The sequence below is a fragment of the Patagioenas fasciata genome, chromosome Z (assembly GCF_037038585.1).
Source record: "Patagioenas fasciata isolate bPatFas1 chromosome Z, bPatFas1.hap1, whole genome shotgun sequence".
NCBI classification, from domain to species: domain Eukaryota; kingdom Metazoa; phylum Chordata; class Aves; order Columbiformes; family Columbidae; genus Patagioenas; species Patagioenas fasciata.
The window spans coordinates 44,360,979-44,384,315 of NC_092560.1; the positions used below are offsets into that span (position 1 = coordinate 44,360,979).

The window sequence follows — 23,337 nt, forward strand, 5'->3', positions numbered from 1 at the left end:
AGAAATACGTGCCTTTCAGTGAAAGAACTTAATCTTAGAGCCAGAGAAGGAGACTGCTTCATGGGAGGAATAAGAAGGAAGAGGATATGCAAGTTGGGGGCACTAATTTAATTTGTGTATATTATGGTATCCTGAATTTGTTACAATAAATACTGTACCAATTTGTTGTACATTTTTGTTTATAGAGGATTCTAAATGTAAAGCCTACAGGGAGAGTGCACTGGATTGAAAACCCATTTGGAGAAGGGTATTTTTTCCTTGTTACACGTCTTTTGTGCCAGAAGTGTGGTGTACACTTTTTCTACAGCAATCTGGAGTGTTAAAAGTTGTGGTTTTTTTTTTTTTTTCTAATATTAAATTATAAGTAAATGTACCTTCTGTGGACTTCTCAGGATTGTTGATTTGATTTTAGCTGAGGAGATTCTTTATCCTTTACAAATAAAAAGTTGAACTACTACCATTTATGTTGAGACTTTTTAAAATGGAATTAACATGTTTTTAAACACTGTTTACAGTGTTCCTAGCATTTAGCATGATACTTCAACACTATGGATTTTAAGGATACTAGCATAACCTTGTAAAATGCAGTACTGCAATATCTTCTTGCTGTTAAGACTACTGATTACAATTACTGAGTCAATTTTTTGTGAGGTCCATCTTCAAATTGTATGGACAGATGTTCACTGACTTCATGGTGCTGCTGGTGTAGTCCATGTGGTGTCTGTCTTCAGGCCTATGGTGAAGCAGATATAAGGCTCTGAGAAGCCTTTTTTACTTTTGTACTCTTTGAACAATCTAAATCAAATACTAAATTTGCTGTAACTCTCAAATGAAAAAAAGACATCAGAAGCAGCTGTTACTATGAAATGAGTGGTAATTTTCACATGAATGTAGTTGTCATCCAGTGTTTACATTTTTTTTTTTTTTAGTTAGTTCCATAAAAATTAATGGAACAAGCTTTAAGACCTGGAAGACCTAATTTTTTAAAAAATATGCAGTTTCCACAGGAACCTTAAAAATGCAGACAAAATATTCAAATTTCAGTTCATTAAAATTACTGTGTAAATATATTGCTGATTATGTATATATGTAGTATCAAGGCATAAACTTGCTATAGCAGTACTGGGGGCCCTGACTATGTTTCTTGAAAGTTCATGTGTTATGGGCTATGGGGAAAGAGGTGTTATCTTTCCTGATTCTTTAGTCCTTTCTTGGTGTTTGAACAAAACTGGAATGCCTTATTTGTCTTTGAGGTTATTATTAATATCTCTTCGGTGATGGGGTGGGGAGGGGATGCACTGTAGATTTATTTAACCATGTACTATCCAATGTTGTATTGAAAACTAATTACTTGCCCTAGTAACAACTCAGATGAGGCCTGAAGTAATTAATAGCAAATCAGCCTTCCAAGGCAATTTCTGTCTACATTTGCCCATGTGCTGCACACAACTTGGAAATATATTGTACTTACTATAAATGCAAGTCTTTCTTTTGCTGCTTGTTTTGTGCCAAACCTTTTTTTGCCCATATTTAAAGACAAAATTGAAAGAAAAGCACTGATTCTTGGGGAAGCTTAACTGGGGAATCTAGAGACATAGTGAAGAATAACTGTGACATAGGCTGCAGGTGAGAGAACAAAAATTAATGGAAAGCAGAGCATGTTTCTTCTGTATATAAATATGTATAATCAGTGTTAAAACTAAATGTAATTGCAATATTTCTTTAGATTTAAATTTTTCTAGTAGTGCCACATGTTGGCCCTAGCAGTAGAGACTGTCTTCCTGACATCCTAAAATTAGTTGTTTTCATTTTGTAGAATCTTTCTAGGCTTAGAGCTGAGTACGTCCTGAGGAGCTGTTATGCTTGCTAAACATAGTTTCTTGAACTCACGTTGTTAGAAACGCTGGAAAAGCACACACTCCGTCTGTAAGCCTTTGTGTCTCCTGCAAGTAAATCTTGAGATTGTCCTGAAGGAAAACCAAAATAGAACAGGTTATTTAAAATTCTTTGCAACTTTTCTGGGGAAAAACCCAAAATTTTGAAAAAAATTATGTGAGCTTCTTGGATTCATTTCTCAAAAATTATGAGGATCTGTTTTGTAGGATAAGCATCTATAATGCAGTCACACAACTGGTAATAAGTTGTGACCGTTTTATTTTCTGGTATGACAGATACTGTGTGATCCATGTTGTGAACTTCCTCGGTCTTGTCCAGGACATACCTACTTTCAGTAGCTGAATTGTTTCTCATTGCTTTTGCAAACACAAAATTAGTAAAAAATAACGCGTGTTATATGTGCCTTGGTCTTAACAGCTGTAAATCTGCTCTGAATTTTGCACATCCCCTGTTGATACGTGCAACACTAGCAGTAGCATTTCCAGCTGTGGCTGAAAAGCTGTTCTTATGGTAGCCTAAGGTTCTTTTAAAAATTTTGGGAAGAGTATGCCACCTCAGAGGCCAGTAACTGAACTGTGTTTAGATGGAACTAAAGTTTATATCAAGTGTTTGTATGAGGTGTACTTAACACTTCACAATTCGATGTAAAACACAAGGTTAAAAAGATGAAGTCAGTGAATTACAAAATGTGTAACTAAGTAGCCACGCATGGGAAGTTTTATTCCCATTTGAGTCAAGATGTTAATAGGCTAGTAAAGAAAGGGAGCTGATCTGCTGAAATAAAGCTTCTTAAAGATATGAGAGAGCCCAAGTTTTAATAGGAAGTAAGCTGGGAGAAAGGCTAGATTTCTTCAATAACTTGAATTTCTGGAGACAGAAAGGGTATGTAGAGAAAAAACTGAGAAAACTCAAAGAAAAAAGATTGTTAAAAGATACCTTTACAGATCTTATAGTATTAAAGCTATCATGGTATACCTGTTATTGTTTCTTAGTGTTTTGTGAGTTTTTGTCTTCGTTAGTGTAATTTGAGACACAGCATGTACAAGAATATATAGTTCCTGATCAAGTCTGAATGTATTAATTCAGTGCATCGATAGGATAATCGAGTATACACCCTCAGATACTATGAATATGTCTGAGAATGAGAAATCTGTGGCTCAGAAAAGGCAGAAAGTATTTAATTTTTCTTGTTCACCAATAAGAGCCAGGAAAGGACTCTAATATATATGTCAACTAAAAGACCCAGGTCTCAAAAGACCTGATGTGACTGGACTGCCGAATAGTTTTAGAATAGACTGCTATTTTCTATGAACTTCTTGTGTTATGGTACTGTTGTCATTCCTTAAAAGAATGAATCGTGTCTGCAATTGTGAACCTAAAGATATGTAAATTCTTTCAGTTTTAAGTCGGTCTGCTCATATAACAAAGATAAGAGTGACTTGCAAAAACCTAGTCACAAACTACAGACACTACTGACCTTGCAGCTTTAGGCATTTTGAAGCCAGCACAATTAGTTGTCTTGTTCTGACACATCTCAAGACTGTTGGATAAAGTGCCCTTTAGCTGAATGTTGCTCATTATACTCTAAAAGGATTATGTAATGCAATATGCAAGTGTGTAACCAGTTGGCTCTTTAGGACTGCCCTGAGTAATGATAAGATTTTTTTTTTTTTTTCCTTGCTGGCATCCTGGCTCTATTCCAGCATCCAGACTTGTGCAACTCTGTAAATAAATATCGTCTCTGTGTGCTAATTTGGCTCATTTGTATGCACACCAGGTAAATCTGGTTTTGGGACAACAGCACTACTGATGATGTTGTTTCAAGTTGTTAACTGATAAACTGCTGCAGAATTGACTCAGATCTCTCAGGAGTGCTGTCCTCTGAGTTTTTTTTATTTGATTTTTCTCTGTCTGCTGTTGCTCATGTGTTCCAAGTAGCTTGTACTCTCTTTAGCTTGCATCTTGAAGCATTCTTACCTTAAGACATAGTAAAATGAGCAGATTTCTTAAAGAGATTATCAGGCAGGATCGGTAAGTTCAGGTTTTTATTAAGGTATATATATTTTATATATATATATGTATATATATGAAGATTAGCTTCTTAAATAATGAAATATTTTGATCGTAGTTTCCTGCTTGTTTCTGTTGGAAGAGTATGAGCCAAAAGGCACATGCTTCTGGCATAAGCCCTGTGGATGCTTCTAACAGTATGCTTTGCGCAGTATACGATATGTATAATGTGTTTATAAATGGTGGGGACACAGGAATCAAATGTCCATTAAGTAAGTTCACTGATGATACTAAACTAGCTGTGTACTTCCTCGGCGGTAGAGAGGCCTTACAGAGAGATTATGGATAGACTACAGAGCTGGGCAATAACTAATCGTATGAAATTTAACAAGAACAAGTGCTGGCTTGTGTACCTGGATCAGGGTGATCCTGGTTATACGTATAAGTTGGGGGACGAGAGGCTAGAGAGCAACCCAGTGGAAAAACATCTGGGGTTTTGGGTTGATGGCAAGTTAAATACCAGTTAGCAACGTACCCTGGCAGCCAAATGGGCGAACTGTGTCCTGGGGTGCATCAAGCACACCATAGCTAGTGATCGAGGGAGGTCATTGTCCCTGTCTACCCCACTGAGATGGGTAAAGCCCTGCCTCAAGTAATGTGTGAGGTTTTGGGCACCTCAGTATAAGAAATACAGCAAACTATTAGAGTGTGTGTAGAGAAGGGTGACCAAGATTGCAAAAGGGCAAAACTTAAATGAATGGCTGAGGTTGCTTGGTTTGTTCAGCTTAGAGAAGGCTGAGGGGTGACCTCATTGCAATCTACAACTTCCTCAAGGAAGGCAGCAGAGATATGGATCTCTGGTGACCACTGGTAGTGTTATCCCAAAATCAGGGTTCTTTACCTGGTGTGCAAGCAGCTGAATATCCATAGAGAGCCAAAATATCGTTTTATTATGAGATTAAACAGTGTCGGTGCTAGGTCATAAAAGCCCAAAGCTAACACACCTTCTTCACATTACCTACATCATTTACACTTTTGATTTTGGTTAATACATCCCAATGTTTCCACTCCCCTTTCCAGAATTGGTTAGTAATTTACATATGGTTACACAATCATTTTCTTGTACCATGCATGCTCATGGGTTGGGGTCTTCACTTGAGCAGGAGTCTTCATTCCTGTGGGTGTGATTTTTAGTATTATAATGAGCAAAGTTAACCTAAGGGGCGCTCTGTCTGACAGTCTCAAGATATATGTTAAACAAACTCAGCTAATTAAATGTGTTCCAGGATGCTCAAACTGCAAGGACAGGAACTCCTGATAAGGAGTTCTTCAAATCACTCTTATATTTGTTGAAGGAGCAGGCTGACCTGTTACTGGTCCACTGCTTGCATATCCTTAGGTTAGCAATTGTTGCCAGGATTTACGTATCCTTAGGTCAGTAACTGCTGACGGAAGTCATTGTTTTAATTCTAAGGACTACAATAGGACACGAGGAAATGAATGAAGCTGCATCATGAGAAGTTCAGACTGGCCATTAGTAAAAGGTTCTTCACTCCAAGGGTGGTCTGTCACTGAAACAGGTTCCCCAGGGAAGAGGTCACAGCACCAAGCCTGTCAGACCATTGTTAACCCAGCACTAGCACTAACCCATGTCTCTCAATGATCTTGAGAGTCTGTTCCAACCAAAATGATTCTGTGATTCTCTCTATGACAAAGGCGTAGTCTGAGGTTGAATGCAAAAGTTAATGCCAAAGATATTTTTGAACTGTTATTCCAAAAAGGCACTTCATTGATCTTCCCTGAGCCTCATTCAGTTTATTAGAAACAAAGATTCATTAATTATATCTTCAGAAAACCTGGTCCCTAAAGATAGAGGATGAAACAATACACATACTCACCCAGAGGTTTGGTTGTTCATGTTCTAAAGAAAAGTCATTGTCAGTTCAACAGATATCTAACAGGATTGTGTGTTGTACAAAGAATTACTCATTTCTAACAAACAAACTCTTTATTCTTTTCACAGCTTTTTCTTAAAAATCTGGCTAAAAGGCTTGTGAGTAAGGTAAACGGTATCACAGATTACTTAATTAAAAAGCCTATATGCCACAAATGTGTTGAAATCTGGAGATTCCACTGAGGAAGTGCACTATATTTGTACTGATCTTGTTCTCTTGAACTTGCCTTGGTCACTGTCCAAGAAAAGATGCATGGCTAGGTGGATTTCTAATCAGACCAAATACAGGTATACTGATACTGTCCTCTGATAGAGGCGTCTCCTCTTTCTAAACACAGAGAACATGATTTTTTTAAGATGTACATTAAACCTACTGATCAAAGCAGGAACAAGTATACTGACATTGTCGTGGTGTTTCTCCGAGTTAGTCTTGCTCATGGAATCATGGAATAGTTTGGGTTGGAAGGGACCTTCAAAGGTCATCTTGTCCAGCCCTCCCTACAAATAACAGGGACATCTTCAACTAGTTCAGGTTGCTCAGGCCCCATCCAGCCTGGCCTGGAATGTCTTCAGGGATGACCATCTGAGAGAAATGCGTCTGCCACGTCTCTCAGCAACCTGTTCTAGTATTTTACCATCCTCCTTGCACAAAATGTCTTCCTCATGTCTAACCTGAATCTCCTCTCTTCTAGTTTAAAACCATTACCCCTTGTCCTGTCATAACACACCCGCATAAAAAGTCTGTCAGCACTCTTCTTATATGCTCCTTTTGAGTACTGAAAGGCTGCAGTAAGATCTCCCGGGAGCTTTCTCTTCTCGGGGTTGAACTCTTCCAGCCTGAAGTAGCCTTACAAGTATGCAGATTATTTAGGTAAGTTGAAAAATCTAGTTCAAAACTTAACTATCCTTTCTAGTAGAGTGGTTTTTAATTTTGTTTTTACTGATGTGTAACCTAAATGTACTTTTTAGTAATTTTAAGCCTATAACACTTAAGCTGTCGTGAATGGCAGAAAGAGCTTGGTTCTATTGCAGGTCTGCCAATTATTTTCAGATCGCTGTATGTCCCTTCAGTCTTGGCTAAACAAAGCACCCTCCATTTTTTTCGTAGTCCTCTTATGGTGTAGATATGTAATACCTTTAATTCTGGAAATGAACTGGCTGATTCACACGCTCCATGAACTGCAGTGTCGAGAGGACTGTGGATTGTGTTTATGGAATGACAGATATGGAAAGTATGTGTGAGACATCCTTGTACATGGCCCACCTATCCTTTTCACTGCAAAACATCACTGCCTTTTTAAAAAAAGAATATTGAACTAACAGAGGATCAGCTGTCTACACACTTATCTCTCTGTGTGGTTGCTAGCACAATGTAAAAGTTTCAATCTAGCCCAGTAGTGTTGCAGTGAAAGTTTTTGAGGGAAGTTTGCTTAAACTTACTAAATTATTTATAATCTTAAAACTTCTATATGCATGTTGTATCTAGGTATGTGGCAATGCTGGACCATGCAAAGAAACCAAGCCAGGAGTAAGCCATCTTAAATACTGAAAGGAGCTTATCTGCATCAGCTCAGTACTCTTTTTTTTGGCGTGTTTAACATACCTGTTTCTTATCCAAGTCAACTTATTTGGTTGGACCAGATATTTGTGAAGTGCTGTTTTATGCCATGTAGATTTAGTTCTCAGCAGTAGTTACACCTGCTTTTTCCTACTGAAGCAACACTTGCCCTTAATCATTTATGCATCTTACCTGAGTGCACCATGAATGTTTGATTTTTTTTTTTTTTATCTGCTTTTACAGATGTCAAAATAACAGTTGAGACTTCCCCTTAGGCACAATTTTCTCCTATATGAGGTGGAAGGATATGATCTGAAGTCCTGTTGCTGTCCTGAGCTGTTAGCTCAGTGATTGGAGACTTACATGTAACATCAGTGATTTGCATTCAGTTCATTTTCTGAACTTTACATAAGAAATATGAAATAAACACCTTTTTCCTTCGTCTCCTACCCATGTCAAAGATAAGAACTTGTATTTTCAGTTTTAGTGCTCTAAATAAGTTTTATTGATTTAGGGCCTTAGATTTTGTAGCAGCATCAGAACTATTCGATACTAGAACGTAAACATGCAGAAAATAGGGTTCTATATTAAATATTAGTAACTACACATCTGTTCTACATCTGCAAGCAGGATGGAGGTTCTACAGATTGTTCAGTCTGCCTAGGAACTGATAGCATTCATATTCCCAGAGGTGCTATGAGAGCAGGGCTAATTAGCCTGAACAGCTTTGGTGCTTCTGGCTCTGATGTTATGTGGTCTCTACGAAGATAATACACAAATATCTTAGCTCCAATGTGCAATATTGATGTAACTGAAGTGTTTATAGTCTTCTGGATATAAATAGCAGAGAGCGATTAGGATTTTAACTGATTGCCTTGACAACTCTAGGTGTCCTTCAGAAAAACCCTTATGTTCACTTTGTGTTGATGTCAGTTTCGAGAAAAAGAAAGCTGAAGTAGGATATATGAAAAACTTGCTAAAATGTGTTGTTCTTTGTTTTGCTCTTTGAATACAAACTATGTTCGTGGTGCAAATATGTCTGTCTACAGTACCTGTGGAATGGAAATATTTTCCTCGATTTAAAACACTGTAGATGCTGTTCTGCCCATGTGCATGGCTAGAAACCACAACTCAAATCAGAAAGAAAATTGTTTGCAATGTTTCCAATTTAAAAATGAAAATAAAAAATTCCCATATTGGATTCAGTTTTGTCTTCTTTCTAAAATCATGGTAGGGCAAAATTCTGTTTAAAAAATGATTGCCATTTGGCCCTGGGCAGTGATGAAAACAGTAAACAACCACTCTCTGTTGCCTTTCTGTCCCTGGGGACAAGGAAGGAAAAAGGAGGAAAGACTCGTGGGTTGAAATTAAAACAGATTTAATAAAAAAAATAATAAAATTAGAGTGAATAATAATAATGTATCATAAAATATACCAAGCTATTCAAATATACAGAATAATGCTTACTGTCTGGAATGCGTACTTCCAACCATGAACACTAAAGGGTGGACACTGCAAACACGACGAGCCCAGTATGATGTGGAGATGGAAGTCGGGCATGGAGAAGTTACTGGAATCAGGCCCCAGGAATGGGAACAGGACCCCTCATGGATGGCAGCCGTCGAGAGAAGAGGGCAGTCCCTGGTGACCTCCCATTTATATATGGAGCATGATGTTCATGTTATGGAATATTCCCGTCGACCAGCGTAGTTCAGTTGTCCGGGATCTGCTCCTTCCAGCTGCTATCTTGCGCCTGGAGCTGGGCAGTTTGAACGTCCTTCATCCCCTTGGCAACAGTCATCATATCAATGGGTTTTTACATCCTTTCATACCCAATCCCAGGCACTGGGAAACTACTTGAAGAAAACATTAACTTTATCCCAGGGTGCTGTCTTCTTCCGGAACTAAATCCAAAAAAAAGCACCATGCTAGCTACCAAGAAAATCTATTAACTGTGTGGAAAATTACCTCAATTCAGCCAAACCAGCACAAAAATGCAAGTTGCAAATGTTTGGTTTGGGGGTCTTTTGCCCCCTGATTCATAATGTAGGAGTTTAAATCAAACAGTTCTTCCAGAAAACAGAAATTTTAGGATTGAAGATTTAGGCAGTCTAACCAGGTAATGTTGCAGTTGTCACTGTTCTGTCACCTCAGCTGTGCTTTTGGGTGCAAGAGATGTTGACAGCCATTCTAGTAAAGTAACGTTCCCTATGCCAAAGTGTGAGACTTGCCTTGAAAGAAATTTTAGACTAAAATCCCATTGAAACATTTAGGATCGTCATTTGTTTCTTTTCTCACAGCAAACACAGGTTCAGTTTTGGTTAGCATACATGCCATTCTCCAGTGAGCAAAAGCAAGAGAAGGCTACTGTGAATATTTTGTTTAGCAAATTCAAATCTACAGTTTCTAAAAATCTGTTTCTAGTTAAATTGCAATGTTATAATAGTTGGTATTTTCAAGATTTCAATTTGAATATTTGGTTTGGAGGATATTTTTCATTTAATGTATCAGACTGACAGTGGACTACAGTTTTGTATGTTGAGGAAGCAATATAAACTTGCCTGTGCCTCATACTGAAGTTGGAACTCTTAACAGTGAAAGGGAACACATGCTTTGTACATTTTTAGCCCTAGACCAGCAAGACAATTTTGCACTCATAATAGACGGACCTATTTTGACCACTGTTGCTTGTGCCAACAATGTCCTTTGCACCCTTCAAAATTGTATCTTGTTGACATGTATCCTAGAAATTTGCATGGCAGATTTTTCAGGGACTCTGTGTCCATGTACTGAAATACATGTGTTTCCCCTCCTTAGGTAGGAATGAGGAATCCAGTACCTAAGGTGTTATTCAATCTCAGGAAGAGGTCATAGGCATGAAATATGTATGCTGTAAGAACTTCACTGACATGGCAAAGTCATATTTTTCAATTAGAAATACCAGCTTGAAGTTCACAAAATAAAGTACTGACTACAAAAAGACTTTCACAAGAGTGTTGGTGGTTGAGAGAAGATGAGACTTTCCCTTGCCTAATGAAGAAGGTCCTGAAATACAGAAGGAAAGTCAATGTTCAGCCTGTATGTTCTTATTGGGAGAAGTGGTATTCTGTTACCAGCAATGATGAAAACAGAAGGGCTCACAAGCTTTTATTCCAAGGATACTTTTGAATAACGTCACTCATACATCTGGCATAGTTGTGTGGTTGCAGGTATCCTATCAGCGCTGACAGAGCATCCATCCACAGACGTTACCAGCCAGAGACAGGTACCCACCTTGTTGGGGTTGCTGCCAAATAGTACTGAAATGTTCGTTCCAAAAGATACTCCCTAACACTTGGCTCCTTGCCTGAGCTGGCTGGTAGCCCAAGACACTTTTTTTTTAATTTGAATCCTGTCTATTGTCAGCCAGCATGGACTTCAGCAGCAGCTCCCAAACTGATCTCTAATCAGGCAGGCTTCCTCTTCCTTGTCAGCCAAGAACTCAAGATATATGTTTGGTTTGGGATTCTTTGTGTTTTTTTTTTTTTTCCAAGTCACTTGGCCAGTATTACCCAAAAGTGGACCCCTCCAGTCAAGCCGTGAAACTGCCGTGAAGGACTTGAAGAACAACTTGGTTTTCACAGCAGGCAAGCTCTATGCGCTGGTCCTTGTAACTGAAGAGGGAAGTACCCTCCACTGGCTGAACAGCTATCAATGGAACACTGATGCAGTACTGCCAACATGTTTCTTCACCTCTTATTGCAAATATATGTACACTTTTGGCACTTGACAAAGCAATAGAATAGTTGCACAACGTATGGGCTTTCAGTCTTGGAAAGGCCCTAATTTTTTCTCTGTTACGTGTAGCTGCTACTTCTTATGTGACTTGTCCTGCTGCTAGCTTCTCAAGGAAGAGAGGCTGTGTCTAAATCACTTGGAGTAATATGAAGCGGAATGGAGGGTCCTGCCTTTGGGGAGCCATGGAAGGAAGGGAAAGGTGAAACTCCTTGCATAGGTATCATTCATAGGTGACATTAGGACACACTGGATATATTAAGAAAGTGATTGCATTTTGCTGGACTATGAACAATTCCATGTCTTGCCTCCCTCCCTCTTCTTCTGCCTTCCTCTTTCAACAAATCCACCCTTTTCCGTTGTGTAACAAGTGCTGGCAAGGAGACATATATCCTTCCTATTAGATGCACTCCTGAGAAGGATGACTGTCCAGAAACAGTGTATGAACCTGCAAACTATCAGTTGGATGGATTTGCCATTCCTCATGTGAATTACAAAGTGTGCAGCAGATCATGATAATTCTGCCAGTGCAGAGGGCAAAGCTGGTGTGTATGGAGATGCCTGAAGGCCTAGTTCATGGTCACCTGGCAGAAGTTAAGGACCCACTGTTTCTAATAGCTTTGATGATTGTACAAAACATCAGGCACAACAGCAACAGAGGTAAGATAGTGCTGCAACAGCAACAGAGGTAAGATAGTGCTGCTGACAATGCTATACTTGTTGCCCCGTGTTTGAAACAGGTTCTAGCTTATCACAAGAGACAGCTACTAGAGTTCTGATACTGATAAATATTAGTGTTGTTTACAGCCATAGACTTAATGTAAGTATACATTAAATAATTCTGCTGAGACTGCTGTCATTTCTTTATGTTCTCTTTATTGTGACAGCAGGCCCCCTGTGTTAGTCACCAGTTTTCTTGTCTGTGGGCTGGTCATGCGTTGCTGATGGAGTGTGAGGGATGCACTTTACTCCTAAGAGAGAAGGAACAACAAACTTTACTGATACAAAACAGGGAACAAAGCTTGATGATAAATGTGACAGTGGTTTAACAAGATGTGATGGCAAGGTACACTTATTTACTGTATAGAGAACAGGGTCAGACAAAATTGTCAGAGAGACCCTCACGTTGAGTCATGAGGTTCAGAAATGACCCCATTGCTTTGCAAACTCCTTCTCAGATGGAAGTCTAGATGCAGCTGGATCCAGACTTAGCCTCAGACTTGGCCAGCCATTTATGTCTACTGGATTATATATCCACAGTCAATCCTTTATATCACTAAGGTAAGATTTCGAAGTTTTGCATGCGACTAATCACTTACTGAGGATCTGTTGCACCAAGGAGTATTTCAGCCTCAAAAAGTGTCCCTACTCAAGGGGAAAACCCGGCGTGCCACTTGCTGCCATGCAGGAAAGCTGAAAGGGCTCTGGACTGTCCACGATTTATTTCTTTATCATTGACTCATAGTTGTATTTGTATACTGACTGCAGATATTAGTTTATTCCAAATTTGTCCTGAGTCAGACATTGACCAGCACTGTGGTTAGATGGGCACATTGCCATAAATTTGCACTTGGGTATTGTGTTACCTGTCTCCTCTGAATCCACTTTGAGCCAGATGCATCCATCATGACAAGATGCATCTGTCAAGTCTGCCACTGGTGGTTATTACTTCAGCAGGGATACAGGAAAGGGTCAGGTTGGGGCAGGGGCGTGCGGAGGGGAGAAGAGTACCACACGGTGCTGGAGCTGATATATGTTCTGAAGTCTGTGACCATTTTACTAAATATTTCAGGTGGTACCACAGACCTTGTTTGTCATAATGTTAACTGTGCAGTACCAAATTGCTGTACTGTTTGCCCCTTTAAGGTTAGTGTTGCCTGCTTCTTGTTTGCGATAAAAGCCCAGAAAATGCAGTTTGCTGAATTAAACATAACACCAGGTCCAACAACTGGCTCAGGAATGTAGCCTTCTGTACCGAGAAATTTGTGAGTACAGAAGTTGAGGGGATCAGCCTGTATATCTGTATTTTTTTGTCAGTGGTTGACACAGGCCCAAAACCTGCCAACAACTGAAAACTACTCAGAGTACTTACTCTTTTTTTCTGATAAAGTAATTGCAGATTCAGTAGCTACCTGTCTTGTGCTTTACTAGATGTCTTGAAGTTGTACTTGGTAAGAGCTCTGTTTTCTCTCCCTTCATCTTGTAGATCATGGGTTGGTGCACCATACTGGCTCAATGAGGTTTGTGTGGAAATTGAAGGTAAATGGCTGACAGAGCTTAAAAACTGTACATGATAGATAAGACAGGTGCTGATGAGTTAGTAGTGAGATTAGGCTCAAAAGAGACTTGGAAAACTTGGAGCATATCTTATAAATTTTGCCTTAGATCGTACCTTCTTCAGGTGTTAAATGTCAATTTAGTGGTCCCACTGTGGTTTATCAGTGTAAGTATGAACGGAGATATATTGATAATCTTGTCATGTGGGAATGTTATGTGCATATAAGTGAAGTCATGTAGTTTAAACAAACCCTTGGGAATGATGTGTCAGACTGACCTAGATACAGTCACTCAGGCATGTGCAAACAGGACAGTTGTGTAAGTCATTGTCTCATATTTGGGACTGATCTTTTTCTAGGGTGAAAGCATCTGAGCAGTCAAGCTCATTACATAGATGTAAGCTCAAACAGGCAGCTGATAATAAAATTTTCATTTCAAATCTGGATTTGATGTGAAGGAGCAAGCTAGGCATGATGTTTTTATACCTCATTGCATTGTATTTAATTCCATCTTAAGGATCTCTAATCGAGATAGATTATTCTATGTTCTCAACACAGTGTGCTGCACTACTCACAGCTCTGCCTTGCAATATTCTGACTATACATCAATACTGATGCTTATTTAAAACAAACAAACTTATCAGGGCACTCAATGATATGCTTAATTCCCACAGAGGTCAACTGGATTTAACCTATGTCTAATGTCTCTTGAGCTAGGATCTTGAAGCATTGTAAATTATAGTAGTGGAATTCCAGTTTGTATGGGAAAATCAAGTAACTGTACCAGACTACTGGAAAGTCATTCCCTGTGGAAGTATGCAGGCAGACAAAGTACTTCTTTCATGTCAGTGAATTATTTATTACTTAGTAGTAATATGCAAAATTTTACAGATCGTAGAGTTTTGGTACACTCTGAAGTGGATGTATGGAAATCATCACTTGCAATGTGTGAAGAACTTGGAAACCACTTTCATACAAAGAACTTGCAAACCACTTTCATTGCATGTGTTGAACAACAGATATTCAGCAGTTTAGATGCTCTAGTGTACCAAGATGAGGAGGATGCATTCAACAGAAATGACATTTACATATCTAATGGCAGTATGCAATACTGAAAATTCAACTACATGCTGTGTTAAACATTATTCTTTGTTTTGTATTAAAGTAAAAATTTAATCCAGTTTCACTAGGCAATCAAATTCCTTGATGTCTTCAAAAATAAATTAATTTGCTTCAGGGTTCTTGTTGGATATGTGTCTGTGTTGAAGACAGATGTAAGCGTTTAAATGTGTTTGTTAACATCTGTTCCAAGTAATCTCTATTGTTACTAACCGTAAGGGTTTTTTTCGGCTTTCTTTATGATCACAAGTTGGCTTTTCCCTTTTCTGCTGGTTTGCTTTTGCTTAGAGTAACAATGGTCTGGTGTTTTTTTTAATCTTAAAACCTTTTCAATAACGTAGTTGATCTCTTAGTTGAGAACTGATTGCCAGTACTCATGTATGCAACATTTCAGATAGAAGTTCTCTGACTCTTGTTAGCTTCTCTCACAGCTTGTGTGTATGTGTGTCCACACAGCATACAAAGAAGTTGAATATAGCTGAAGTTACAATAAAAGATCAAGTGCTTAAATATTGGAAAGTATCGTACAGGTTTTCTGAACAACCTTGATTTAATTCTTGTATATAGACATAATGATATTATTATTGTTAAATATATAATATGTTTTCTACAGGACTTTACTTCCCTACTGCAAAGCAGAGAAACTCAGTTAATAAGTAATATTTAAGTGTACTGTTTTCCTCACACATTTGCACGATTTAGGCATTATTCCTGAATTCAAATGTTTTTCTACATAAACAATGACTACTTTCTTCTTAGCTTTCCTCCAAGACACCCATGCCAATAGTGACTTAGACCTTCAAATGAATGAAACAAAACCAGTTCTCACAGAAACACGAGAAGTTCTTATTCCCATTTAACAGACAGGGTACTGAGACTGTGAGAGACTAAAATGTTACTAATTTTAGTAAGTTTGCTTCCATTAAAACAGCTAGAAGTGATTTTTCAGGGTGTTGAAGAATTTCACATATGCTAAGTATGTGTTGGTTTTTTCATCGTTGTAAGAACTTCTAGAGATTAGAGCCAGAATCTTAATTTGATCAATCAGAAAATGACAATAATGAATGACATACTGGACAAATTTTGAGTTAAAAGATTTGTTTAGCATTACCCAGAAAGTCAGTGGTAGAGCCTGGAGTAAACTCTGTTTCTGTAGAATTTTGTTCAATTTTGTTTTTCCTGTTCCATTTATTTTTCCTTTTAACCTTGCAATAAAGCACATAGATCTGTAATCACTATGGATGCCTAGTTTGTTCCTCGATTGTACTCCATCTGGTATGCTAAATGAAGCAGGGTCCTTTGGGAAAAATACTTTCTGATTATGTAATTAAGGACTGTATTGCAGTGCATATGCACAAGGGGGCAACTTTCTTCTTCTATTATTAAATTTATTCATCTTTGGAGACCTGGGCTAGTGCTCAGGAGAAAAAAGGGAAAGGTGAACTTGAGAACTGTTAAACGTGTGATTGTTCTGGAAGACAGTATTTTGTTAAATATAATTCTGAAGGAAGAGGGATTTCTTTGAGATGATGTGTTGAGAAGAAAAGCTAGTCTTTGCAGTATGCTTTCTGCAGGTTTCAATTTACTTCATTCTCTAAGAGAAACTAATTCTGAATTAATTTGCTTTGAGTGAACTGTTACAAAGCTGGATCTGTGAACTGCCTGAATTATCTAGAATTCTGTGGGTATTGTTGTATTCACTGGACAGTAATTTAGTGCTTAGCAGACCAAAAGACTTAATGAACCATTTATCTGGCAAGAGTAAATATTAAGTTCTGTCTGAGGATATGCTTTATTGCATTTTGTAATAGATGCATATCAGCGATCTGGCTTGCTGTGGTATCACTCTTTTTTGTTGATACCTGCTTTGTTTCCTCCCCAAGCACTTGTACTTGGTTTTATTCTTTACCTATAAAATTTTCTAATAAGAAAAGGAGAAGCAAGGATTTACTGTGTATGGTTCAGCATAACTGGTTCTACATATGTATAACAACAGATCAAGAGCTTAGAAACTAAGCAGTTGAAGCAGACAAAGGATAGTAGACAAAAAGCAGCAGTGTCTTCATTTTACGACTACAACATGTAGTGTTTACTACCAACTGCCACAAACTTTGCATCAGGTAGGGAAAATCATAAACATTTGCTAGTTTAACTACCTCTAATCTTTCACTCAAGGAAAGTGAGAGCAGAAGGTTTCCTTCTGTTTTTCTTATGAAGAAATAATAAAAGTATGTGACAACTTTATTTAAGGGTCAGTTTTTAAGTAAGGTTTCTTTTCTGAAATGGGTAATGTATGTTCCATATTCCTGTGTAACAGAAATTAGATGGTTGAACTTGGGCTTCCTGTAGTAAAGTAGATTCTACTGAATCTCTAACCAGTGTACTTTTATGTAAATAAGTAATGAAATATGAGAATAATAAATTGTCTTTTTCATTCTGCATGAGGAATTACTTTACCAGTAATGCCTAAACACCTAAGAGTAATCTGGGGATGATGGATTCCAAAGGACACTGCAGAGCCTACCCACAATCTGTGCAATACTTGGGCTGGACTAAAAAACAAGTTAGGGACCAGCTGCTGGCCAGGGAGAGATTTCTTCAACATGTCTGTTTTAGATATAACTGCCAGTGTTTGAGGCAAAGAGGAGGACAAATTAATGCACCAGAATCTGATTTGCATGTCCGAGTATAATACTTTTTGGTCATAGTGGGCTGAATGTGAACAGACATGACACTTTGGGAAGCCCGAGTCAGAGCAGCTTGCAAGGAAAAAGTGTTTGCAGCAAACCGAGAGGCAGCATTTGACTTCCTGCAGTTAGAGGCCCTGAAAACAGTTTGGGTCCCTCAGCCACACAAGGGGCAGCAGACTCAATGAATTTGAGCTGCTTGTCTTTTTTAGGCCACAGCAGCATCAGGAAGTAGTGGATAGCCAGGAATTAAGTCTCTCGTGACTTAATCCTTCTGAAAGGAAGTTGAATCCCTAGAAAGGAATGTGTAAATGTGTATACAGAGCTACACTTTTAGGACCAACAAAATGTTTGCTAATACTTAGTTTCAGTAACTTTCATGTTTAGCAAACTGTTTGTTACTTGGTATCGAAGATTTGGTTGCCTGCGCCCTTTCCTTCCTTTCTTTTAATTAAGCGTGGTTTAATTCTCCATGGGAATAATGGGAATAAACTTTTTTTTTTTTTAACATTAAAAAAAATATCCATGATTTTCTGTTATTCTGATGTGTGATACTTAGAAATTTCAGGGATCATCTTCAGTCATTTTCGTGGCCACCGGGTGGCAGCACTAAGAGTCAAGCCCAGTGCTCCTTGTTTCAGTGGGTTCATCAGGACCTAGAGGGAGGATTAAGGAGCAACAAACCCTCCGATGAGACACAGATGCAACCTGAGAGCTCTCAATATCTCCTTTTTGTTTGGAGTCTCAATTCTCAAGCTTAATGTAAATTCTAATTTCAGGTTTGTTAACAAATTGAGTCTCTGACAGGTTGCTACAACTTGACATCAGTGTCCAAAACCAGTGATGGTGCTAACTTTTGCTAACAGTGGCAGGAAATTAGTATTCAGATGAAAGAAAGGACTTTTTTCGAGCTGTCAAGGAGGAAATCAAATAGGATGCAGCAATTAACAGACTAAGAGAATCGGTTTTCCAAATTCTCTCCAGAATTTGCCACAGAAAAGTGAATGAGTTAATACCAGGAACAAATCTTTCAAATGTATTTCAGTTATGAAGGGCAAAGAGAAAAAATCCCCTTTCATTATATTTAGATAATATAAATTTTACTTTAAAAAAATCTTACTTTTCTCAGTTGAGAACAACTGAAGTTACCTGTCTCTGAGAGATAAGGCGATTTTTATCAAATGATGTATTAAAATAATGTATTCTGACTATGGTGATTTTAGAATTATTATTAAAAATGTAACATAACTACTCTGTGCTTTATAAAATGTACTATAAAATTTGAAATGCACAATATATCTGAATTTTTGAGAACTTTGGTGTTCAGGAGATGTTCTTATACCAGTAAAGCAGGACTTTTCTTTCTCTGAAGAAATATTTTCCTATTGTAAAGAAAGTGTTTATTCTAAAATATGGCCAATATTGTTCTGTCAGATGACTCATGTAATATCAATTAATGGAAAATATTTAATGATTCGTTGTTTCTTCTTTCCTCAAGCATGCCAGAGTCTTAGAGAATTTTCTTCACCCTAGATTTCCCCAAGTAGAGTCTCAGGCATGAATTCCATAAATTCCACTAATTAATTTATTTGTTAGGTACAGAAGTAGAGGGAGCTCCAGCTTGGTAACTTTGGGTGTGGGGGCTTTAAGTAAAGAAATCCCTGAGCAATTTATGTCCTTACAGTCTAAGTTCACCACCCCTCACATGACAGTTTGGACCAATAGTAACATTAGGGTCTGGGATCTTCCTGTTCTTCATTTGGTCTCTTAATTTTCTCCTGGTGGGCTACTTCTTGTCTCTAGAAGTGCTGTTCCATTTCTTATATCTAAGAATGTGGCTTCTTCTGACTGTTCTAGCTCCTTTTTGACTTGAATCAGCTCTGGCACCCTCCTTTGCCTAACTACGTAAAAAGTTTGACATATCTTGGTGAAAGTTCGTAGTTTGGGGCCTCCAGCAGGAAATTTAGTTACTAATGCTAAGAGCGAGTTACGCTAAGCAAATTCTATATAAGCAGTTGTGACAACCTTGAAGCACTCCCCCCATGCTTAGCAGAACAAAGACCTTGTTATGCCTTGAACGTCTATTTTTTGTTACTTTGGGAGGAAGAGATAGATGACACCTCATCTTATCTTTCCTGAAGTTTATGGCCATGAAGGCAGACACCTTGGAAGATAAGGACAGTTAACAATGTTGCTGTGAAAGGCCTCATGGCCTAATTGGGATGATAGAGATGAACCATCTGTCTGACAACCAATTACCAGAAGAAACCATGAACCAACAGCTACCCCTGGCAGGCAAGACAACTCAGTTCTGGTCAATACCATGAACTTTCCCCTAGTTTGAAGACCCCAGACCCATTTCCAGAAGAGTCTTCCTAATTAGCATGAAGAGTGAGCAGAGGGAGGAGATGAACCGCCTTCTCCTATCTTGCATGTAAATGAACTGGGTTATAAAACAACCTCACGTATGATACAGTTTGGCGGTGTGTAAATCTTAAACGCGTCCTCCCCTTTGGAGGTTGTTGCAGGACCGATGTACCTGTGGAGTAGTGATACCTTACTCTCCCTCTCTATCTCTCTCTCTCCCTTTCTCTTTCTGATATCTTAGTTTTCCTCTTCTCTCTCTCTCTTCCTTTTTCTTAAACATATAAAGTAATATAATTTTAAGTTCTGCTGCTAAAGTCTTGTTAAGTTTTGCATTACAGTTACTAATTGTTGCCAATCCACCATTTTTAGAAGGGCTTTTGCTGTCAATGTATTGATAAGTTTTGTGGTATGTCCAAGTCACTGATTGCTGTAATTTGTATACCACCATGTGCTTTTAGTAAATTCATAATTGGACCCCCTGTGTGATTGTCTGTCATTCACTTTGCATTGCTGCACAGAATTACCTGGAGTTAACTCACACGTGATCTCATCTGTTGAGTCAGGGCGCGTGTCGTGTTCAGGGTTAACTCATCCCTCACCCCATCTGTTGGGACGGGACAGCAGTATACCAAACCACACAGTAATCCTGCCCTATCATGTTTATGCAAGCCTCTTGATTGTACAAGCACAGTAGTTCAATAAGCTAAGGCCTGGATGCAGGCTAAGACAGTCAGCAGTTCCTAATGCAGTTTTTTGGTTTGGTTGGGTTGGGTTGGGTAGTTTTGTTTGGTTTTCTCTGTTTGGTTGGGGTTTTTTTGTTTGTTTTTGTTTGTTTGTTTTGTTCGTTTGTTTGTTTTGTTGTTTTGTTTTGGTTTGGTTTTTTTTTTTTTTTTTTCCGAGGCTTGCATTTGGACAACTAAGGGATGATAAACCCTGTTTATTGAAAATTAAAATACTGCTGAAAATGGTGTGTTTTGCTTTCACTTATTATGATTTTTCTGTTCTTTTAAAATCCTAGCAAGAATTATATCCAGAGTTGTATTAGCGTCTTACAATTGGATATCCTGGTGAGAACAAGGTAAAGATCCCCTTAAGTGCCCTGTAAATATTCACTTGAATTCTATTTTGTGTAGTGTGCTTTCTGGCAGGAGTGGTTTCTAACCAACCTACAAATGAAAAGCCACATCTCTGCCACAGTGTGCAGAATACGCAGAACCATATCCTGTATATTACATTATTTCAGATATCTGCATTTAAGCAGACTCAGTAAAATACTCCCAGCTATGACTTATGAAGGACATAATTATTTTTGGAAATCAAGCTGTTCTCACAGAATATAAATGGCTTTTCATCATTATGATTGTAAATGGCAGTTTTCACAACTTACAGAGCTACCATGCTTTCACATAAACTATTTAAACACTATTATCCTGACTTCTACAGCAAAATAAACCACATTGGTACTCATGTTCTCCTGAACTCTTGTTCTCCTGAAAACAGAAGAGGCAGTTTTATCCTTTGGCCATCTATGAATGTAGTCTTTTTAATTCAACAGATCAGTTACATATCTGTGTTAATATTATTTATTTAAAGCAAGCACCTTACTCCATAGTCAGTGTTACACCAAGAAAAAAAGCAGTTAAGTGCACTGTGGAAGAAAGTACAGTATGCAAGGGTGTTTCCTTCAAAACACTGAGGAATATCTCTATATAATCATGTTAATAAATTGTCCACTGAAAAATAAAGGTAAAGAAGGTAGAAAGGAAGTGTGTGAACTCCACTGAGACAGGTAAAAAAGAGTGATCAAGATTGGTTCAGTAGACAGTTATCTCTGAAGAAACCTAATATGGCATTTTTTCAGTGGATGTACAATTTAGTTGTAGTTTTGTGGCATATGAAATATGAGAATAGGCAATATACTGCACATCTCTTATGGTGCATTCTAAGATAGAAACTCAGGTCAAAGTACAGTGGCTGACATAAAACAACTTAATCGAGTGGGCATGTTCAAATATTTATTCTTTTAGGGAAAAAAAAAGTTATGCAAAATTCTTCCTTAAAGTGATTTGTACTGGTATAATAATGCATTTATTTTCCATATTGTTAATTTTTCTGTTTTATGGAAATTCCTGTAGCTCAGCTTATAATTTTGAAATGGAAAACAGAGGCTGAAGAAAAACTATGAAAATGTGGATTTAGATCTGTGAATTTGCACTAAATAGTATAATGTGGGGTTTGCCCCAGAATCTTTACAATAATTAGTAGATAATTGTCAATAATGGGCTCAGTTGTAAGGGGTTTGTTAGCACTAAAACCTAACATTTTCTGATGCCCCTTCTCCGACTGATAGTAGACATGTTTGAATCTTCCCTTAATAGCGTTGAAAGTGACTTTAAGTACTACAGGTGTCTTGCTCTGGTTTAACTGTTGTTTTTCAGGCTGTTAAACCTTCATCTTGCAACGGTAGATCTTTAATCAACCTATTTATTCATCCAGACTGCATTTGAAAAACAGGGCATCCAACAACAAGGTGATTATCATGCTTGTGAAACAATGAAAAAAGAACCATGTAAAATTCAACAGAATTTTTAAAGACTGGAGTACTTTGTACTGATTCCTGTTGTTTCTACTGTGATAGTGAGCCAAACTAATGGAAATAAAGTTGCAGGTGCTTTGTCATACATTCAAGTTATAGTAGAGAAAAGTGCATTTATATTCAAAATGGATGCAAAGAATTAAAATGAGATTAATCTTGGTGACATCCTAAATCAGGCTAGGAAAGTTACAACTGAATTTAAATTGAGATCGTCAACTTATTGTTGTAAGTACATAAGGAAAGAAATTTACATGCAGTATTTTAGCATCTGATGTCCTGCATCTCTTAAAAAAATATTTTACAGTCACTATTTTAGAATATGTATTTTCAAAACCCTTTTCTTCTCAGTAATGTCCAAATCTGAATGATCATGTGATTGTATTTAGATTCTAACAGTGCACTACTATTTAAAAATATCCACCCTATCTAATGTGCTATTGTTTTCAGTTTCCTGTTTCCTTGTGATGCAAGTTCATTGTTAACTTGCTTCATTTTATGTTTGCTCTGATAAGGTAGATCACTGAGAATTATCTATTTCTTCACTGAAGTGAAAATGACAGTCTGCTAGAAGTAATGCAAGGATTTTGTTTCCGTAAAACATGCTTTGAAAGACTTTGTAAAGAGGAAAATTAAAGAGTCAGAGGTTATTCGTATTTATTTAAATAGTATTTAGTATTTCCTGCTCTCTTCCACTATACTACTATGTAAATTATTTTCTTTTTTTCAAATTGCATTATGTTCCTTGAGGACTATTTCTTGCCTCACATATTTGTGTCACTTTTCAGGGCTAGATTCTTAAAACTGTTTAAAATAAGTCTCAAACACAACTGCTATGCTCCTCATAGTGCAACATCTGGTTCCATAAAATTCTTTCTCAGTTGCTGCCATTCCTGCAAAGACGCAGTTTTTGATTTCAAAGTCATTAAATTACCTGAAGTGCCATGAAGTGCTGTGGTGCCATGAAGTATAAACCAGTACAGGCTCATGTTCTACACAAAACGGTATGAGGAGATGGCACAGCACCTGTCTTAACCAGTAGCTTCCATGAAATGTCAGGTAAATGGCTTCTGATCATGGCAACACAATAGGCAGAATAGTCT

The 23,337-nt window shown here is 37.8% G+C and overlaps 1 protein-coding gene across 13 annotated transcripts in view; it reads left to right on the plus strand.

The window, feature by feature from the left end:
* FAM174A (family with sequence similarity 174 member A) overlaps positions 1-23,337 on the plus strand; it is a 94,776-nt gene that overhangs the window by 19,742 nt on the left and 51,697 nt on the right. For 3 of the 13 annotated variants that reach the window (XR_011736686.1, XR_011736687.1, XM_065861470.2), the window contains exon 3: positions 20,660-20,719. The exons of 7 other annotated variants lie outside the window; for them this stretch is intronic. Coding sequence is in view for 4 of the 6 variants with exons in the window: in XM_065861470.2 (XP_065717542.1) it covers positions 20,660-20,719 (60 nt within the window). In the remaining 2 variants the exon portion in view is untranslated. Of the gene's footprint in view, positions 8,620-20,659; positions 20,720-22,079; positions 22,172-23,337 lie in introns of those variants that run through there. 3 more of the 13 variants (XM_071802667.1, XM_071802668.1, XM_065861473.2) reach the window with 3 other exon arrangements.